We start from the raw sequence: 17,399 nt of genomic DNA on the forward strand, positions 1-17,399 counted from the left end.
CTTTCTTAAGAGGCACCACTATGAGCTTCCCCTGTAAACAAGGAATGGTTGGTTACAGTAATGATGAAAGGTGGGGAACATCTCCCATTCGGAAGCCCCATTTGACACAGTGGCAAGGAGGAAATCTTAGATCACTGCTGTTGTCTGGAAACATCTCCAAAGGCTTGGTTGATGCAGAATACTAAAAAAAACCCCTCTCATTTAATTTCAACACTTTTATTTTTTTCTGAATAAGTTAGGATTCCTTTTAAATTGTAGTCCATCATAAATATGAAGCAGCTTTGATAAAGCAAAATTTACATAAACTGACATGTTTTCTTTAGGCAGTTTGTACCTGTACCACAAATTACTCTCACTGGTTGTTTCTAAAGAGCTGTTAAGACTTCCTGCGATGCAGATACACACTCGTCACTATTCCATGAATCTACAGTTCTTTTGTCGTGACTAGTCTCATCAAATCCTCAGGATTCATTTTGTAAAGCTGCTGTTGAATAGCTGATGCTCTCAACCCCCAAAGTTGATTAAGATGTGCACACAAAATCTGGTGACGTTATCATGTGGAAGATTTATAAAAAGAAAAAATGCCCTTCCCCACCCAATTTTTAAGCAGTCTTTATATAGAGATTTATATAGATATATAAGTATGTATACATATGTGCATGATTCTTTCTCCCCTCCCCCCAAGGCATGAGCAAATAATGAGCAAGATTTGTGCAGATTAAAGGTCTTCATCCATCAATGGGATTTCTAGAAAATAAAAGAAAGAGTTAATTGGGTTTTAATTGTGAATTCTCTGAAGGGAGGACCTGAAATTGTAGTTAACTATAACATACTATTAACTGGGCCATTGTGGCCAACAGGATAAGGCACTTAAGTGTACATGGAACTCAGGCCATCCTTTTTTCCACTGTGTAGTAACCTGGGTTATCATGGAGCAGGCGCTTCATACAAATCAGTCTGATAAAAGCACCTTATAGCTGGCAGTGCCTTCGAGTAATGCTCTGACTATCCCATATTATGCTCAATCAATGTTCACCAGTGCACTTGGGGTCCCTCATGAACTTAAAGTCTTCCACACATTCAAGGAAAATTTTGGGTCATGAAAGCACACTGAAAGCAGTAGGCATTTAGTAAATCAAATATTTAAGGATGTTAAGGTGAGAAGCCAAACAATGGCTGGATTATACAAGTCAACTTGCTGCTCTTGTTTTTGCTCTACATACACATTTCCAAGACTTAACATTGGTTAGATTGTTCCACCTTTAGGGTAGCTGATCATGTCAATCTGATCTCACTGTAAACGGGGAGCTGACAACCAGTTGGTTATGGTTTCAGTTTAACCCATTTAGTTGAAAATTTTAGAACTAGCCTGATATAGAGTGTGTATTTTATATCCCTTTTTCCATATCAAAGTGTAGCTGCAGAATCTAGTCAGGGTTAATTAAGGCAGTTAGTTTCCCTTTTCTCACATCTACTAATGACGGAGCAGATGCAATGCCAAGATTCATCTGCTCCTCTTTTTACTAATACAATACATAGGGTAGATTCTGATGGGCATAAAATATACTCAAATTCAAGGTCTGGAATGGGAAAATCAGTTATGACCACAAGATAAGTGAGGCGTTTGTATGAGTGTGCGCGCATGTGCATTTTGATAGAATAAAGGAAAACTAGGCAGATACACTTAATTTTATTGTAATTCTGTTTCTGTGTTCCTGTTTTTTAAAAAATAGGCTGAAAAAATGTGGCATACCATAGCTGCCTTCATCCTCCAGGCACAGTATGCAACCTGGATCTTCTACATATTTTAACAAATGTGTGATTCCCTGAAATGAGCCAAGGAGACTTGAAGGAAATGCTCTATTGTTTCCTTCACGACAAATGTAACACTGGTTAATTAAATATGGTTGATTGTAAGTGTTGTTGATTCACCACAAGGTGTTTTTTGCACCAAGAAGAAAGGTTGCCCCAACTGGGATGAGCCATAGCTAGACCTTGAGCAGCATTGCAGGTCTTGTGCTTCAGAAGACAAAAACCAGTATTAGAAAGGATCCTGTTCAGTAGCATGTTTGAACCTGAAGGATGTCACTATGAACAGGAGCACCAGAGACTGTGGTCCAGTGACTCTGTTAACACTTTCTGGTCAGCAAAGCCATATCCTTTGTGGAGAGGGAAGCATAGCTCTGTGTTAGAGCACATGCTTTGCATGCAAATAATCCCTGGTTCTATCCATGGTGTCCTCTGTTAAAAAGAGCAGGTAGCATCTGATGGGAGAAACTCTTCTCTACCTGAAAGGTGCCATAATTCAGGAATAGGCAATACTGGGTAGATGAACCTTGGTATAAGGCTGCTTCATGCCCTCATACCCAAGCTTCTCTTTCATATAAGGAATTCTTACACACAACCTTTGGGTGGTAACAAAAGTTAGTGTGGTAAAGATTTTTTAGAGTCAGAAGCAAGACATACAAAAAGTCAGGACACAAAAAGACCAACTGTGAGACTATGTTGCTTCTCCAATCTCATGACTTCTTCATATAGAGAAAGGATGATGCTAACGTAAGCCCATGTAATGTTCAAAAATCAAAATTACCATCTGCAATGTCAATGCTTGGGCTGGTGGATGCTACTTCTCCAGTGGTGCTGTTGATAGCATCAGTTCTCTCTGAGACAGGATGTGCTCCCACTTGACACACTGAAGATGTGTACAAACTTTGAAGGAGTTCCGAAGAGCCTGAAATGCTGTCACATGTATCAAATTCAGCTGGCAACCTGTCCAAGTCTTCTGGACCAGGGTAAGCTGGAGGGTTCTGATCATCTGTTTGTGAAACAAAGCCCTGGCCTGCAGGGAACATGCATGTAGGTGCCAAGCCATTCAAGCCACTGCTCACAGCTTCATCATAGGACGGAAGCATGACAGGAACACCATCCACCACCACAAAGTCAGGGTCACTGCTGCAATTCTCCTGGGCACCTCTACATGAAGACAGAACGGAAAGTAAATACCATCATCTGGCAACAGACTATAGTTGTTTTTAATCACCTAAAAGAGAGCTAATGCATTATTGATACTTAATTCGGAGACATGCAGCAGGAGTCTGCTCAGACTGATAGTCATGCGCAATTTATCACAGTTCCAACAAGCCAAAGAACGCTTTACAGAAGGAAAGCAAGCATCTGAGTAGTACAGATAAGAAACTCTCTGTATTCCTCTCTATGCACTCTGAACATCAACCTATGAAAAGATTTCCAGAATCCTGGGCACACAAATCAGGATGGGAAACTTTAGGGAAAGCAGTGATGGCAAGATGGGTTGTTTCCATTATACCCTGGTGTTTGTACTGCTTATTGCTGTCAGGTCACTGTGAACTGACAGCAAGCAGCGGAATTTTCAGCTTAAGTTTAAAAAGACAGTGAATCTAATCACATGGAACAAAAGAGGTTTGCATTCATTTGCAGGTCTTAAAAATATTCACATGAACCAATTACTGACACCACCAGGGGCAGCAGCAGAAGTGTTTGGATTTTCAAGGGAATACCTCCTGAATTTTTTTTTGTAAAACACACACATTTTGATTTGATTAGATTTGAAAGATCTGACAATTAAAGGCACTATCTAGCTAAAATTGAGATCTTTAAACTCATTCTTTACAACAGTAAAGTTAAGCATAGTATTAGCTATACTCTGTACAATCCACTTGCCAGGGCCTATCTTTAATTGTGCAAAGAAGCTGGCTGGGACTTGATTATGGCTTGCTTTTTTACGCTGGTTCCGGGGGGGGAAGGGCTGGAAAGAAGCCAGAGAGGCCCTGCAAACGCACTCAGATGGAAGAGGCAACTAGCAGCAGCCATGCCTGGGGTGGGCAGGAGGCATTGAGATGCTGGTGCAGCACTGCGGCATCATCAAGGCAGGTTGGCCAGGGGTCATATAAGACCCAGTCCAGCTTTGGGCCCACATCCTGGATGCTGCAAGGCTCAGTGAGCTTCCCACTCTCCTCTCCCTCACAGTTGTGGTTCTGATGCTTGCGTCTCTGTCATAGCCAACCTGGCGGGTTGCACATGGGAACTGATCCGACATGGGGGGAGCTGGGGAGCTACCCCCATTTTAACGGAATCTCTTCATGAGGTTTGGGGGAGCAAGCCATGAGTCAGGATGCCAAGGATGGCTACTGAGGCTTGCGTCCCTTAGCCGAAATGGTCTCTCAGCAGGAGACTCCCACTCAGCTGGGTTCCGCGACTGCTGGATACCTCCACCAAGAGGTATCCATCCAATGGAGCTCCGCTAAGGCTGCACAAGGTCATCAGTTTTGTTGGAGGAAAGGCTTCACTGGGTGGCAGTCTGTGGGCTGCCCAGTGCTCAGATCAGGTCCCATGCTGTGCCTTCTTTTCCATCGCTGTCAATAAACGTTTTGGGCTATGGCCAAAACATCTTACCCACAGATAAGCATGTGGTGTGATTACTGGGGCATGAGGGGAACTCTGAGCAATGGGGGTCCCGCCCTCGGGCGGCAATGGTCTTCCCTCAAACTGATATAATATCTTCCCCCCCCCCACACACACACTTGCATTTGTGGTAGAGCCCAGTAACATCTTTCTAAACCACTTTGTTCCAAAAGTGCCCAAAGGTTCAACAGGATTACTATTCAAGATAAATTATACAACATAGAGACATATGGTTGTGAAACAGGTTACATTTTTGTTCAACAGCAGTAATAGAGTGCTGGAAAAAATGGTGATAGGTTGCCAACTTTCTGCTTTAGGAGGGTTCTTGTATCCTTGAAAGTTGCATGATAGACAGAATAACAATAGAGTGTTCCTATCGTAACTCACACCAGGCATTTTTTTCATCTTATACAAATGTCAAGCTTCAACGGCACATAACACAATGTTCTTAATTTTATCCATCTTCCTCAGTTTTCTCATACATAAATATTTAGGATACTCACCACCTTCCTGCTTCAAATAAAAGTCAGTAGTATACAGCTCTATGCAAAAATGGCTCAAGTTTTGGTTAACTGAAGTTTGGTCTGGAGCATTCTGGTAATAACTAATGGAGCACAAGATAAATACTGGTGGTGTTGAGGGTCAGCCTGCTGACACCTCAGATGATGAGGAGGTGGAGAAGGTGACAATAGGCTGATCCATGATGGGTAGCAGTAAATGCCACAAACTTCTATATTGTCAAAATATTGTTTCTGTGTATTTGGACAGGTTACGAGGTTGGCTACTGAACTACAAACAGGGCAAGAAAAATTGGTCACAACTGAAAATGGAAGCCTCATGTCAAGCCCCCCCTCCCCCCGGTTCCATTGTAATGTTATTAAAATTATACCATGATTCATTTTTTTCACTCAGAAGTTTCTGGCTTCTCCTAATTGATTTCTGCCTCTAGGGAAGCCATTCAGCGTGCTGACACTGGAATGTAAGGTAAGTTATTCTATATTCTGCAAAAGGAGAGGGAACATAAACTCCTCCAATCACAAGTCAAGTTTTCAAGATCCTATTGCATTATTTGAAAATTCCAGAAAGAAAAACCAGTACTAACCTTGAAAGGAAGTGTGCTTTAAATTTGGTCTGGAACATTCTGGCAAGAATAACTAACAGAAGCACCAGAAGAACACTGGTAGCAGTAAATGCCACAATCTTCCATGTTGTCAGGAGAGTTTCTTGTGTATTTGGCCAGGTTTGCTCTGTGGCACAAAGGAATAACAGCCACATATATTATGTAGTTTATGCAATAGTTTCATATTTATATTCACTAAACACAAAAACAGTTAAATTAGATTAAAAGATTATGATTCTTACATTTTGTTAGGCCCAGACCCAATCGTTCTACATTCTCTCCAATGTTTGCTGGCATAAATAGGATGAACATGGCTACATGTTACATGTTTTCAAGGCTCTATGCAAGATCTCTTACATTAAAACAAGCACAAAGTCCATTTACACACTTGTGGTTTCCTTTGCATTGAGTGTACATTCTCCTTGCATTTGATTCTTGGTTATGAACATGTTTTCCCCTCTTCAACAGTCATCTGACCCTCAGATCAGAGAATCCTTGTGGTTTCCAAATGCTGTGCAACTTTCTCTCTCCCTTTGCAGGGAAAGCAAAGGAGATCAGCTGTGTTAAGTTTTTCTTCAGGTTTTCTCACCCCACCTTCCTTTGCCCACACAACAGCAGTTTCTAGGGGCCACCATTTCAGAATGATCAGAAAGACTTTATTTTAATGCTGAGTTTGACATGAAATTGGCATGGTCTAGTGAAGTAATGTTAGACCAAAGACAGTAGAGAAAAAAAAAGGTGGAAGGCAACTTCCCCAAATGGAGGATGCATGGAAAGAACAAAGCAGCACTGGATGGGCAAAATGGCAGATCAACTCAGTTAGGGACACTTCACAGGAGGAGAATTCCTGTGGAAACAAAAAACTGTGATAAAACCCCACTGTGAAGCAAACAACCGCTAAGTAAATGGTGGATGCATAAATGGGTAAAAACAAAATACAGTTTAACATTTGGTAAGGTATTGTACAAACACCAGACAAATATTTTTTTTAAAATCTAGAACTATACAATCATATTTGGCTTAAATGCAGTGGTGGGATTCAGAAGGTTCGCACAACTTTGGCAGAACCGGTTGTTAAAATGGTGCTTGTAAACAACCAGTTGTTAAATTATTTGAATCCCACCACTGCTTAAATGTCTAACTTTATCAGCCTTGAATATTTGGGTTTTTGTTTTTTTACCTGTTTTGACACAATATACTTGATATGAAGGAAACCATTCTCCATACTGGCAGGTGATATATTTGTAATCATTGGTGAGAGTATAGCCAGGATCACAATAGAACTCAACCACGGTTCCATGGTTGTAACGCTCACAAGGCCGCGGATGGCATATATAATCTCCATGAGTCACCATAGGAGGTAGTGGACAAACTTAGACAATAAAAATAAGAGAAGCAAATTAGATACAATCATATTAGCTATTTCTATCACATTTGCTCAGCCAGAAGGTTCCCAATGTGTTCCAACAACTCAACATCAAAAGATAAAAATGGAAAGTGACATTGTATATAGCACCATCCCATCCCAATACAGAAACATATGATTGCATATTAAGAACAAAAAAGACCACCAAACAATGACCTGTTGCTTCTGTACAATCATTACTATTAAGATTATCTTTTACAGCTGTTTTATTATTTATTATGTTATACTGCCTTGAAGACTGTTTCTGCTGTTTTATTTTTCAGAGTATTTTTTACTGAAATGTTACTCTTCTAACATTATTTTGATATGTGTTAAATAACCATCTTGGCAGTCAAATGGGCTGACAGCATGGCAAAACATTTTTATATTGTAGTAAAGTAATAAAACTAGCATGTCACAAAACAGATCATCATTGTACACCACAAAAACTGTTGCAGTGTGATTCTGTCTTCATCAAGGTTCATTTCTGAGAAATCACAAAGACGATGACTATGGCAATGTTTACTTCTGCTATGCCCTTTCTGTTTTTCAATAGAAACATTATGTATGCATGAAAAATTCAGTTTTGATTTCTCATACATCCAAGCCACAGAATATGAACAGAGCATCCAATTAATACTCCATTGGTTTCCTAAAGATTTACTGAAACCAAACAGTTTCCCAGTAAATATTTCTGTACCTACTGGATGTTGTGATGGACTATTATTCTGCTGAATATAAATATCTAATACTAGTGGAGGGGTGCTTTTGTGAAGCCTTGTAAAAAAGAAAGGTCAGGATTACAATGGTACTTCCTAATAGTATTGCCATGACCACCCTTAAATCTTTCTTTACTAAATGGGACAGCACAAGGGCCAAACCAACAAGACATGGGATGAGAGATCGGTGAACCAGATATTCAGATCACAGTAAAGGTGAAGAAAAAGGGTTAACAACCCCATTCCCCAGCACTACTGCCCCAATAAAATAATTCATATCGTATTTGCTTTAGAGTTCTGATCTTGTACTGTAATCCAAATCTGAATGTACCAAGCAGAGAGATCCCAAGTGCCCTTTCTTGTTGTGGAGAGTAATCCCAGAATCTGGAAAATTCAGAGCACCACACAATGCAATGCAATGCAATATGGATATAATGGTCTATACAACCTGGGTGGAGAAGATGAGATCTCACAGTATGGACTGGGAAGCAGTCTTTTCCACGAGTCAGGGTACACAGAGTACACATTAGTGAGTCTTCTTCCTTTCCACCCAGAATATACTTGCAGTTTTTCAGAGGTCACAATTAGCTGGAAGGTTCCACAGGTCCTAGTCTGGTCAGTGCTAGATGGAGGACCTTCTGGTAACTTCCTGTATGCTGCCCTGAGAACCCTGATTTTTACCAGTGTTTTAGCTACCATGGTTGTCACTGGAAAAGCTATGAATACAGCTGTTTTTAAAATTTATAAAGATGTTATATATATTTTCATACTCTGCCCACTCTTCTGAAGGGCTCAGGGTACTTACTTCAAAGTACTACATTAAAAGCTTTCCCATGGGAAAATCTGCACACCTAGGAAGAAAGTGTAGATGCCACGCATCTGCATTGTTTGTTTACACATTAAGCTGCCTTATACTGAGTCAAAACAACGTCAGTTTAGAAGCATTTTATATATGTGCTACCTGATTGCTTTTTGTTAAATATAGATGCCAGAAATTGAATCTAGGCCCATTGGCATGCAAAACAGATGCTCTACTGTAAAGCCAACGTCCGTCTCCCAATGATAAAACAACTGTGTGATAGCTCTACATGACATCTATTTATAAAATGTCCTACTTTCCCGTCTGTCAAATGATATTCTAAGAAATGTGCAATTAAATAATTTGTATGTGTGGCAAGAAGATTATCAACAATAGGACTGGGAATATCTGCTGAGTGAATATTATTTTTTTCACAAGAACATTATGATCACTCAGTTTTAATAAGGGCTCTTTACTGTGAGTTAAAGTGGCAGCTCCTGTAATGTAGTCTTACCCATGAATTCTGCTACAACTAAAATCCTGGGGACCACTGGGACTTTATTTTGCTTTATCATAGCTCTGTGAAAAAAATAATAACAGATCCAGAATATCAGCAGATGCCTCTCCATCACCAAGCAACCACAGTCAAAACTCTTTGTTTAGGGAGAAAGGTCTCCAGACAAGGTGGACAATGAGTCCTGGCACCCTCTGCTAGAAATTAAATACTCGTAGCTTTCAGAATTACACATCAGATCATCACCTATAACAGTGGTTCTCAACCTTCCTAAGGCTGTGACCCTTTAATACAGTTCCTCATGTTGTGGTGGCCCCCAACCCTAACATTTATCCATTTTACAGATGGAGAACACTGATGCAGAGAGTCTTAGGCGACCCCTGTGAAAGGGTTGTTCGGCCTCCAAAGGGGTCGCGACCCACAGGTTGAGAACCACTGAGCTATAACTATAGTTTCAAAGTTACAAGGAAGGTATTATGAGACAAAAAGATAGTCTGGAGCATCTCTTGTTCAAATGGCTGAAGAAAGTTAAAGAGTTTGCTGTACCAAGCCAAAGTAATTCTATTTAACTAGGCTTCACTGCTGATTTTCTATTAACTAGAATTTAATTTTAATAGATGAACCTGTAAAAAGATACATGTAATATTTAACAACTTGAGATGTCTGCGTACAATGGAGATATAAAGATTTGGGTTGGCTAAAAGGATCAGCCTCTTTCTCTTCTGAGAAAGGAGTAAAGCAGTTCATTGCTCCCCTCTGTAGGTTGTGGTGTTCATTTCATGCCTCTATTATACAGTGAAGACCTATCACCCAGATATAAATAATGCATGCTCCAATGCACAACAGCAGATTTGCCACAGAAATCACAATTCAGTAAATTCTCCCCATGCATCTAGTAACATGAATAATGTATCTTAAAAGTAATTTTTTTTTGCTGGAAAAAACCACAAGACATTAAATGAAGCTTCAAGAGATGCTGATTATAATATGCAGCTCTGTCTATTCCATATTCCCTAGAGACACTGGCTTTGTTTGCATTTTCTCTAGGCAAGGTTTTATAAATTATAATAATTTGAAACTAGAGCACGTAATTTACATGGAAGGAAATATTCTGCAGGTTTTCCAAGCTGGACGAGACTCAGGGGAAAGCCAAATGTTTCATTAGGAAGTCAGCAAAAGGTCTGAAATGCTTGCCTTGTTTGGCTTTTAAAAAAACCCACACTCCACTAAATGGGATGGAATCAAGGGAAGAAAATGGCCTATAAGAACTAAAATAATCTCTCTTAATGAGAAAATCTTCAAGAATAATCTTAACTGATCAGAGGGCAATATTACTTCTTGTCCCCAGCCATTCTTCTGCTTTCCTATCTAAATATCTTTGTTCTTCTTAATTCATCATAGCAAGTCAGGTAATGGATTGTCAGAAATATGTCAATACAAAACACTGATCCAACAGCAAGTAACATGAAAAGATTTCCCCTAGATAAAGAATAACTGCTTTAAGAAGCAAAATTTCAAGTCTATTGTAAAGGCCACCTGCCACTTTCCCTATTATTAGAAATTTCAATGCATTACTAATACTGGGGATCAAAACCAGTAAATTGGAACAATGGCCATTTCCCGCGACGGGCTGACGGAAGGGGTGAGATTAGAAGCGTAGAGTGACGCCCGACCCGACCCCTCTGGGACCATCCGTGTAAGAACCCTCCCGGGACGACGGCCGGCACAGCTCTTGCGCCCGTTGATCCAGGTGAGCGATTGCACCTGCCTCTTTGACGGCCCTTTTCCCAGGCGTGTCGCCTGAGGCCAGGGGACCGCCCTGCCTCTCTTTCGCGTGACCCGGCTCAGAGCTCCCACAGGGCAGAGGGGGCATGTCTCCGGAGCCTCGGCGGCCAGCGCCCGGAGGGCCACAGAGGCGAGTGTAGGTCGGCCGGAGGCATGGGGAGGGAGAAGGTGCCTTGAGTTGAGCAGCTGCCGTTCGCTTCGTTTACTTTTCCCATAAACCTCACTGGGGAAGCTGAGGTTGGAAACTACGGCTGACTTAAGTGGCAGCTGCATGCCTGTCGCGAAGCAATCTGGCTCCCTGGGGACGGCGTTTTTGCCATCCCCAGGGCGCCGTATTCCGCCCATGCGGAAAGGGCCTATGAGATGCCACAACTCAGGTGTCTAGACAATGGCTTTGTAACAATTAAAGGCAACATGCAAAAGGCAGCAGTTTGGATCCACTGAAATGGTCCTTGCTACCACTACCTGACTTTTACTGACAAAAACTGAGCTTAGAATATTATGTCTGCCTAGCAATTGCCACAGAGGGTTTCTGCTAAGCTACATGTATTTATTTTATCATTTTATGACTTTTAACCTCCAATGTATTGTTTTTTATTTTTCAGATTTTTCTGCAAATATTTGGCATTTTTCAGGTTTGCAGAAAGATCTGTCTTGCTTATTCACAGCTCCAGTTACCAGATTTATATGTCCTCAGATAACTATTAGAATGTAGATAAAAGAAAGGAAAAATAAATATTAGACAGATTTTAAACAGAATAGAAAGTGGATAAATATGTACCACAAAATTTATACTTGCCTTGCATATCATTTTAAATCTCACCAATTAGTGCAATCCTGGAGCTTAGCCAGAACATTTAATAAACCAGAACGATGAACACATTAGATAAATATATTGTGACAACAAGACATGGTGGTAGCATTTAAAATTTAAAGTGGCATTCAATACTATGATTAGCTTGCTTCTTGAGTACAGAAACTTAGCTTCTTGATATGCTGAGGCTGTGCTTATGTGTTCTGCAGAACTGGTAAATAAAACACTCAGCAACTACCACCCTGAAATCCCAGACAATTTCTTGTTATGTCTCTTGCTGTTATCAAGTGTCAATATGTAGAGGAATTTTGATTCTGCTACAGTTTTATGGAGTATGTTCAAAACATAAAAGTAAGAAAGCAGAAAATTGTTGCCTCCACTTAAAAAGGGACAGATTAGAAACCAGGCATCTTAAGTCCAAAGATCAAAACAAAATAGGGCCGCTTCATTCTTCTTGTTGAGCATTCAATGTATTTAAAAGAATCTAGAAAATTTTAATTTAATGGGGTTTTGTTTATATATACTGTATGTGGAATCTGTATTGTGCACCGCCCAGAGCCCTCCGGGGGTTGGGCGGTATAAAAATCCCATAAATAAAATAAATAAATAAAAAATATAGGCTACTAGATTATTTTTTAAATAATTGATTATTATTTCTGACTTTGATATCAATGTAATAAATAATTTTTACAATATTTTATAGGGTGTCATATACAGCTTTGCAAGCAGCAGGTAGGGCTATGGGGCAGCAAGTATATTTTTGTCCAAATTGTTATTCCATTTCTACCATTTTATTCAATAATAGATATAAGAATAGCCATTTAAAAGTAATATCTGTAGAAAGAAAGGGTAATATCTTCCTAGTGAAGCATACTATAATATTAAGATTCACCAAAGTGAAGCACACTATAGTATTAAAATGCATCAAAAAGATTGCTTTTCTTCCCTCATACTCTTCCTCCACATAGAGAATATGGAGCAGAGGCATATCTAGGCAAACTGGAGCCCGGGGACAAAACCTGAGTTTGGCACCCCCTACCTCCCCTGGTATGAGCGGCCACCCTCCTCCACTATGACCAAACAATGATTTTTGCACCAGGTCACAAAACACCTCCCACCCCCAGCAAAACATACATGACTCTCTCCCCCCACCAACTCTCTTTCCTAATTTTGTCCTCACACCAACCCTGTGAGGTAGGTTGTTAGCCTGAGAAACAGCTCCAAGCCAGTGCAAGTGGGAATTAACTTTTAAGCTTGTAACTCTCTCACAAATCACCCCCACCAAAACATTTACCAAAAAATGTCAGCATCATTTCTCACAAATCATGCCCCTTCCCCAGCAAAACATACATGGCTCTCCCCCCACCAACTCTTTCCTAATTTTCTCCTCACACCAACCCGATGAGGTAGGTTGTTAGCCTCAGAAACAGCTCCAAGCCAGTGCAAGTGGAAATTGAGCATGTAAATCTCTCACAAATCACCCCACATCAGATGATTTACCAAACAAATGTCAGCAACATCATCAGTTCTGTTGCTGCTGGGCTCCCGGCTCAGCTTCCCTTCTCTTGTGCCAGCCAGCGCCCGTCTGCTGGGGAGAAGGCTTGCGAGTAATGGCACGAGACTTAACTTAAGGGAGAATAAGGCACACTGGGTCAGAGGGAGGGGAGGCGGAGCTCCTCAGTCCTGCTCCTGGGAGTACAGTGGGATTTCTCCCCCACCCCCTGGACACTCCAGGCCACCGTCCAGAGTGGGCGGGGCTATGACAGGCACTGGCAGCAGTTGGCTGCCTCAGTGCCGGGCTTGCTAGGCCTTGCTGAATCAGTCTGTGTGAGGGCACGTTTTGGCGCCCCCCAAGTGTCCACAATGGATGTGCCCAGGGATTGGGTTAGCCCATGACCCTAGGCAAATACGTCACTGATATGGAGCTGCTTTGGGTCCTCATTGTGGAGAATAGAAGGCATACTAACAAAATAAATAAGTAAGCCATTCGCGGCCTTGGCCCTGCATATCTAAGAGACCGTCTCTCCCTATATCGCCCTTCTAGGCCCCTCCGTTCATCGGAGGCAGACCTACTGGTGATCCCTGGCCCCAAGGCGATCCGGCTGGCCTCTACAAGGGCCAGGGCTTTTACGGCTCTGGCCCCTACCTGGTGGAACAGGCTTCCAGGTGAGATCAGGGCCCTGCGGGATTTACAAAGTTTCCGCAGGGCCTGTAAAACGGACCTGTTCCGCCAGGCATTTGGCCAGCCGGGATGATAACAACTGCAACAAAAAGCAAACATCTGGCCTCCCGTGGGTTCATAAAAGGGGGAATAGAATAGCTGAAGCCATCTTTAGTCTAATATTTTATGTATTTTAATTAATTTATATATATGATGTTTTAACTTTTTATTTTGTTGGAAACCGCCCTGAGCCTTCGGGGAGGGCGGTATACAAACAAACAAACAAACAAACAAACAAACAAACAAACAAACAAAAAAATAAGAAACAGAAAGATAAAATGTTGCTGAGGAGAATGTTGTAAACCATTTTGAGTCCCCATCAGAGAGAAAAACATAATATAAATGAAGCATATGCTATATTTTAACCCAATTTTCCTCCATGGAACTTCATCCCACCTTCATCCTCCAGGGCTTCATCCCACCTCTAGATCATCTTTTCAACAATCCTCTGAATAGGCCATGAATTTTACCATGAGTGTGGTAACCTGAATATAGACTTCCTCAGTCCTTGACTGATACCCTAACCATATTAGTTCATGTGTTACATTCTTAAAAGTAGGACTACTGTGAAGAAACTGAGTCCTCTGAAATTATAAGGCAACTGCTTGATTTACCTCACCTTATATAGTCTACTGCACAGCCAGCTCAAATTTCAGACTGATTTGGCTACAGAGCTTGGGCTACAGAGCACTACTCAAGTGAAAGCTGCACTGAGAACAATTGAAGAAATACATCACCAAGAATAGATGGGATATCAATAGACCTATTCCAGGCCATTGAAACCTTTACAAGAATATGCCAACACATATGAAAATCCAAACAACAGCCTATCAATTGGAAACAGTCAATTTACTTTCCAGTACCAAAAAAAGGAAGCATTAAAGACTGCAGCAATTATTAGACCATTCAATTAATTTTTCATGTGAGTAAAGTGACACTCAAAATCTTACAACAAAGATTCTTAGCATACACGGAAGCAGAAATTGAAGATGAATTCAGAAATTGAAGATGGATTCAGAAAAGGAAGAAGAACTAGATTTACAGTAGTTATTGGAGATTTACAGTGGTTATTGGAGCATAGGGGATAATATCAGAAGAAAATCAGCTTGTGTTTCACAGATTACAACAAAGCTTTTGACTGTGTGGATCATGGAAAGTGATGGTGGTTTTAATAGACATAGGTGTCCTACAACGTCTGATTGTTTTGATGCACAACCTGTACTCTGGACGTGGGACAGAATCTGGAGTAATAGAATGGTTTCCAATTGGCAAAGATGTCAGACAAGGATATATTTTATCTCCTCATTTCTTCAATCTGTATGCAGAACATATCATAAGGAAAACTGGATTAAATTTAGATGAAGGTGGAGTGAAAATTGGTGGGAGGAACATTAACAACTTGAGATGTGCTGATGACACCACATTAGTGGCAGAAAATAGGGAACACGTGAAAGGAATACTGATGAAGGATAAAGCAAAAAGTGCCAAAGCAGGATTACAGATGAACACCGAAATTGTTCAAGATTTTCTATTCCTTGGCCCCATCGTCAACCAAAAGGGAGTGCAACCAAGAAATCAGGAGACTGAAACTGGGAAGGACAGCCATGAAAGAGCTAGAAAAGATTCTTAAGTGTAAGGTTGTATTGATGGTGACCAAAATCAAAGTAATTCATAACATAGAATTCCTCATTACTTTGTATGGGTGTGAGAGTTGGACAATGAAGAAAGATAATAAGAAAGCTGATTAATTTGAAATGTAGTGTTGGAGGAGAGTTTTACAGATATTGCGGACAGCCAAAAAGACAAAGAAGCAACTTCTAGATCCAGTCAAGGCTGAGATCTTCCTAGAAGCTAAAATGACTTAATTGAGGTTATTGAACTTTGGTGACATTATGAAAACACAAGTCATTGGAAAAGACAATAACACTAGGAAAAATTGAAGGCATCCAGAAGACCCAACATAAGATAGATTTATTCAAAAAACAAAGCTACTATCCTCAGTTTGCAAGACCTAAGCATGTGTGTTAATGATTGGATATTTTGGAGGGCATTAATTCATAAGGGTCACTGTAAGTTGAAAGTGACTTGCTGGCACTTAACACACATACCTATATGCACACAGAGCATTAGTACAGCTCTTATATAATCTATCACCCTGCATAAAGAGATTGTTGCCTTTTGATACAGACATCCAAGAAACAACAGACCGCATTTCTTTCGAACCAACAAAATGTGTCCCCAAATTATTTTTGATATAAAATTAAAACAGTTCTAAAATACCCAATGGCAAGGTTATTTTCCCAGCTATGCAACCATAAAATATAAATATCCATTTTTAAAAAATGTACTTTAAATCATAGGCTAAGCCTTTAGCCCCATCCAAAATACCCTTTAAAGATTTGGCTACTCTGTTTCTGGGGAAGGATATTCCACAGACAGGGGGACAGTAGCAGAAAAGGCCCTTCCCTCAGGTCTCAATCACCTGAACCTCAGACAAGTCTGGTTTCCTAAGTAAGGCTCCTTGTGTAGTCCTCAAATTCCAGATGAGGCAACATGAGCAGAGATGGCCTTTTAGGTACACAGGGGCTAAGCCTTTTAAGATTTAAATGCATACTGCCAAGAAGTAGATTAGAAGCCAGCGTACTGTGAGCTAAAAGCCCTCTTTTTCTACAAGGCAAGGGAAGCAGAATGCAATAGGGAAAGTAATGTAAATTCGTAATAGATGACTTTGCACTGGTTTGGAAGAATCAGCAAATCTCTTCATTTTATCACTGGCAGAAATGTACAAGAGCCCTTGGCCCTCAAAACATATGTCCCTTTTCCTTTCTCAAGGTTTATCAGCCTGCAGGGAGGCTTAAAGTCTTTGAATAAAAATGTATTTCATTTCTCTCAAATAGAGATTAATTGCTGTATTACAATACCTTGGAAAAACTACACTTCAAAATACTCTGGAAACTATAGAAAGTTATTCAGTACAGACCCTGCCTAATCTATCAATGGGAATCCTCCTTTCCAGAAAGAAGCATCCAGGAGCTAATGGACCATTTATATTCTTCATTCTGGCTTTCAAAGTTTAGCCTTCTGATCTATTCCAATCTTCCTCTACAAGATTACATGGCAAGTGTATTTATACTGCTAACAGCTAGCTGCTGCCTGTTTCCACAGTCATATTCTGTATTACTGTAGTATCACAAATGCTTTCAGATACATTTTAAGAGCTCAGGAGAAAGCAGTCAGCAATCAAATACTGACAAACAGTACATTTAAATTCCATCCTCTTATGTTTTCAATTATGAAAAATACATGAAACAAAACAAAACACAAAGAAACACATTTTTTGTTTAACGAAGTCAGTACATGACTCAGCAGAATTACAAGGAGACAATTCTAGAGCCACCTTGGTGGCCTGAACTAGAAATAAAAGACCTCATGATGAAAGATTTTGAAAAACAAAGTCACAAAAGCTGGTAGTAAGATCTTATACCAGACTAGTACTAAAGGCCATTTTAACTTAAAATAAAATGGGCTCAAGAAGGGGGGGAGGGAAGGGGGACCCCATCCCCCTTTCTCTTTTCCCTGAGA

At 40.5% G+C, this 17,399-nt stretch overlaps 1 protein-coding gene across 3 annotated transcripts in view; it reads right to left on the reverse strand.

Annotated features, from left to right (window-relative positions):
* Positions 1–200: 200 nt before the first annotated feature.
* The window catches only part of SUSD4 (sushi domain containing 4), a 120,798-nt gene continuing 103,599 nt past the window's right edge, over positions 201–17,399 (reverse strand). For all 3 annotated transcript variants that reach the window (XM_048503545.1, XM_048503630.1, XM_048503721.1), the window contains 4 exons: positions 6,741–6,932; positions 5,543–5,687; positions 2,591–2,973; positions 201–747 (listed from right to left, as the gene is read on the reverse strand). In XM_048503545.1, the coding sequence (XP_048359502.1) occupies positions 719–747; positions 2,591–2,973; positions 5,543–5,687; positions 6,741–6,932 (749 nt within the window). In that variant the 3' untranslated portion in view covers positions 201–718. The remainder of the gene's footprint in view (positions 748–2,590; positions 2,974–5,542; positions 5,688–6,740; positions 6,933–17,399) is intronic.

The sequence above is a fragment of the Sphaerodactylus townsendi genome, linkage group LG01 (assembly GCF_021028975.2).
Source record: "Sphaerodactylus townsendi isolate TG3544 linkage group LG01, MPM_Stown_v2.3, whole genome shotgun sequence".
Lineage (NCBI taxonomy): Eukaryota > Metazoa > Chordata > Lepidosauria > Squamata > Sphaerodactylidae > Sphaerodactylus > Sphaerodactylus townsendi.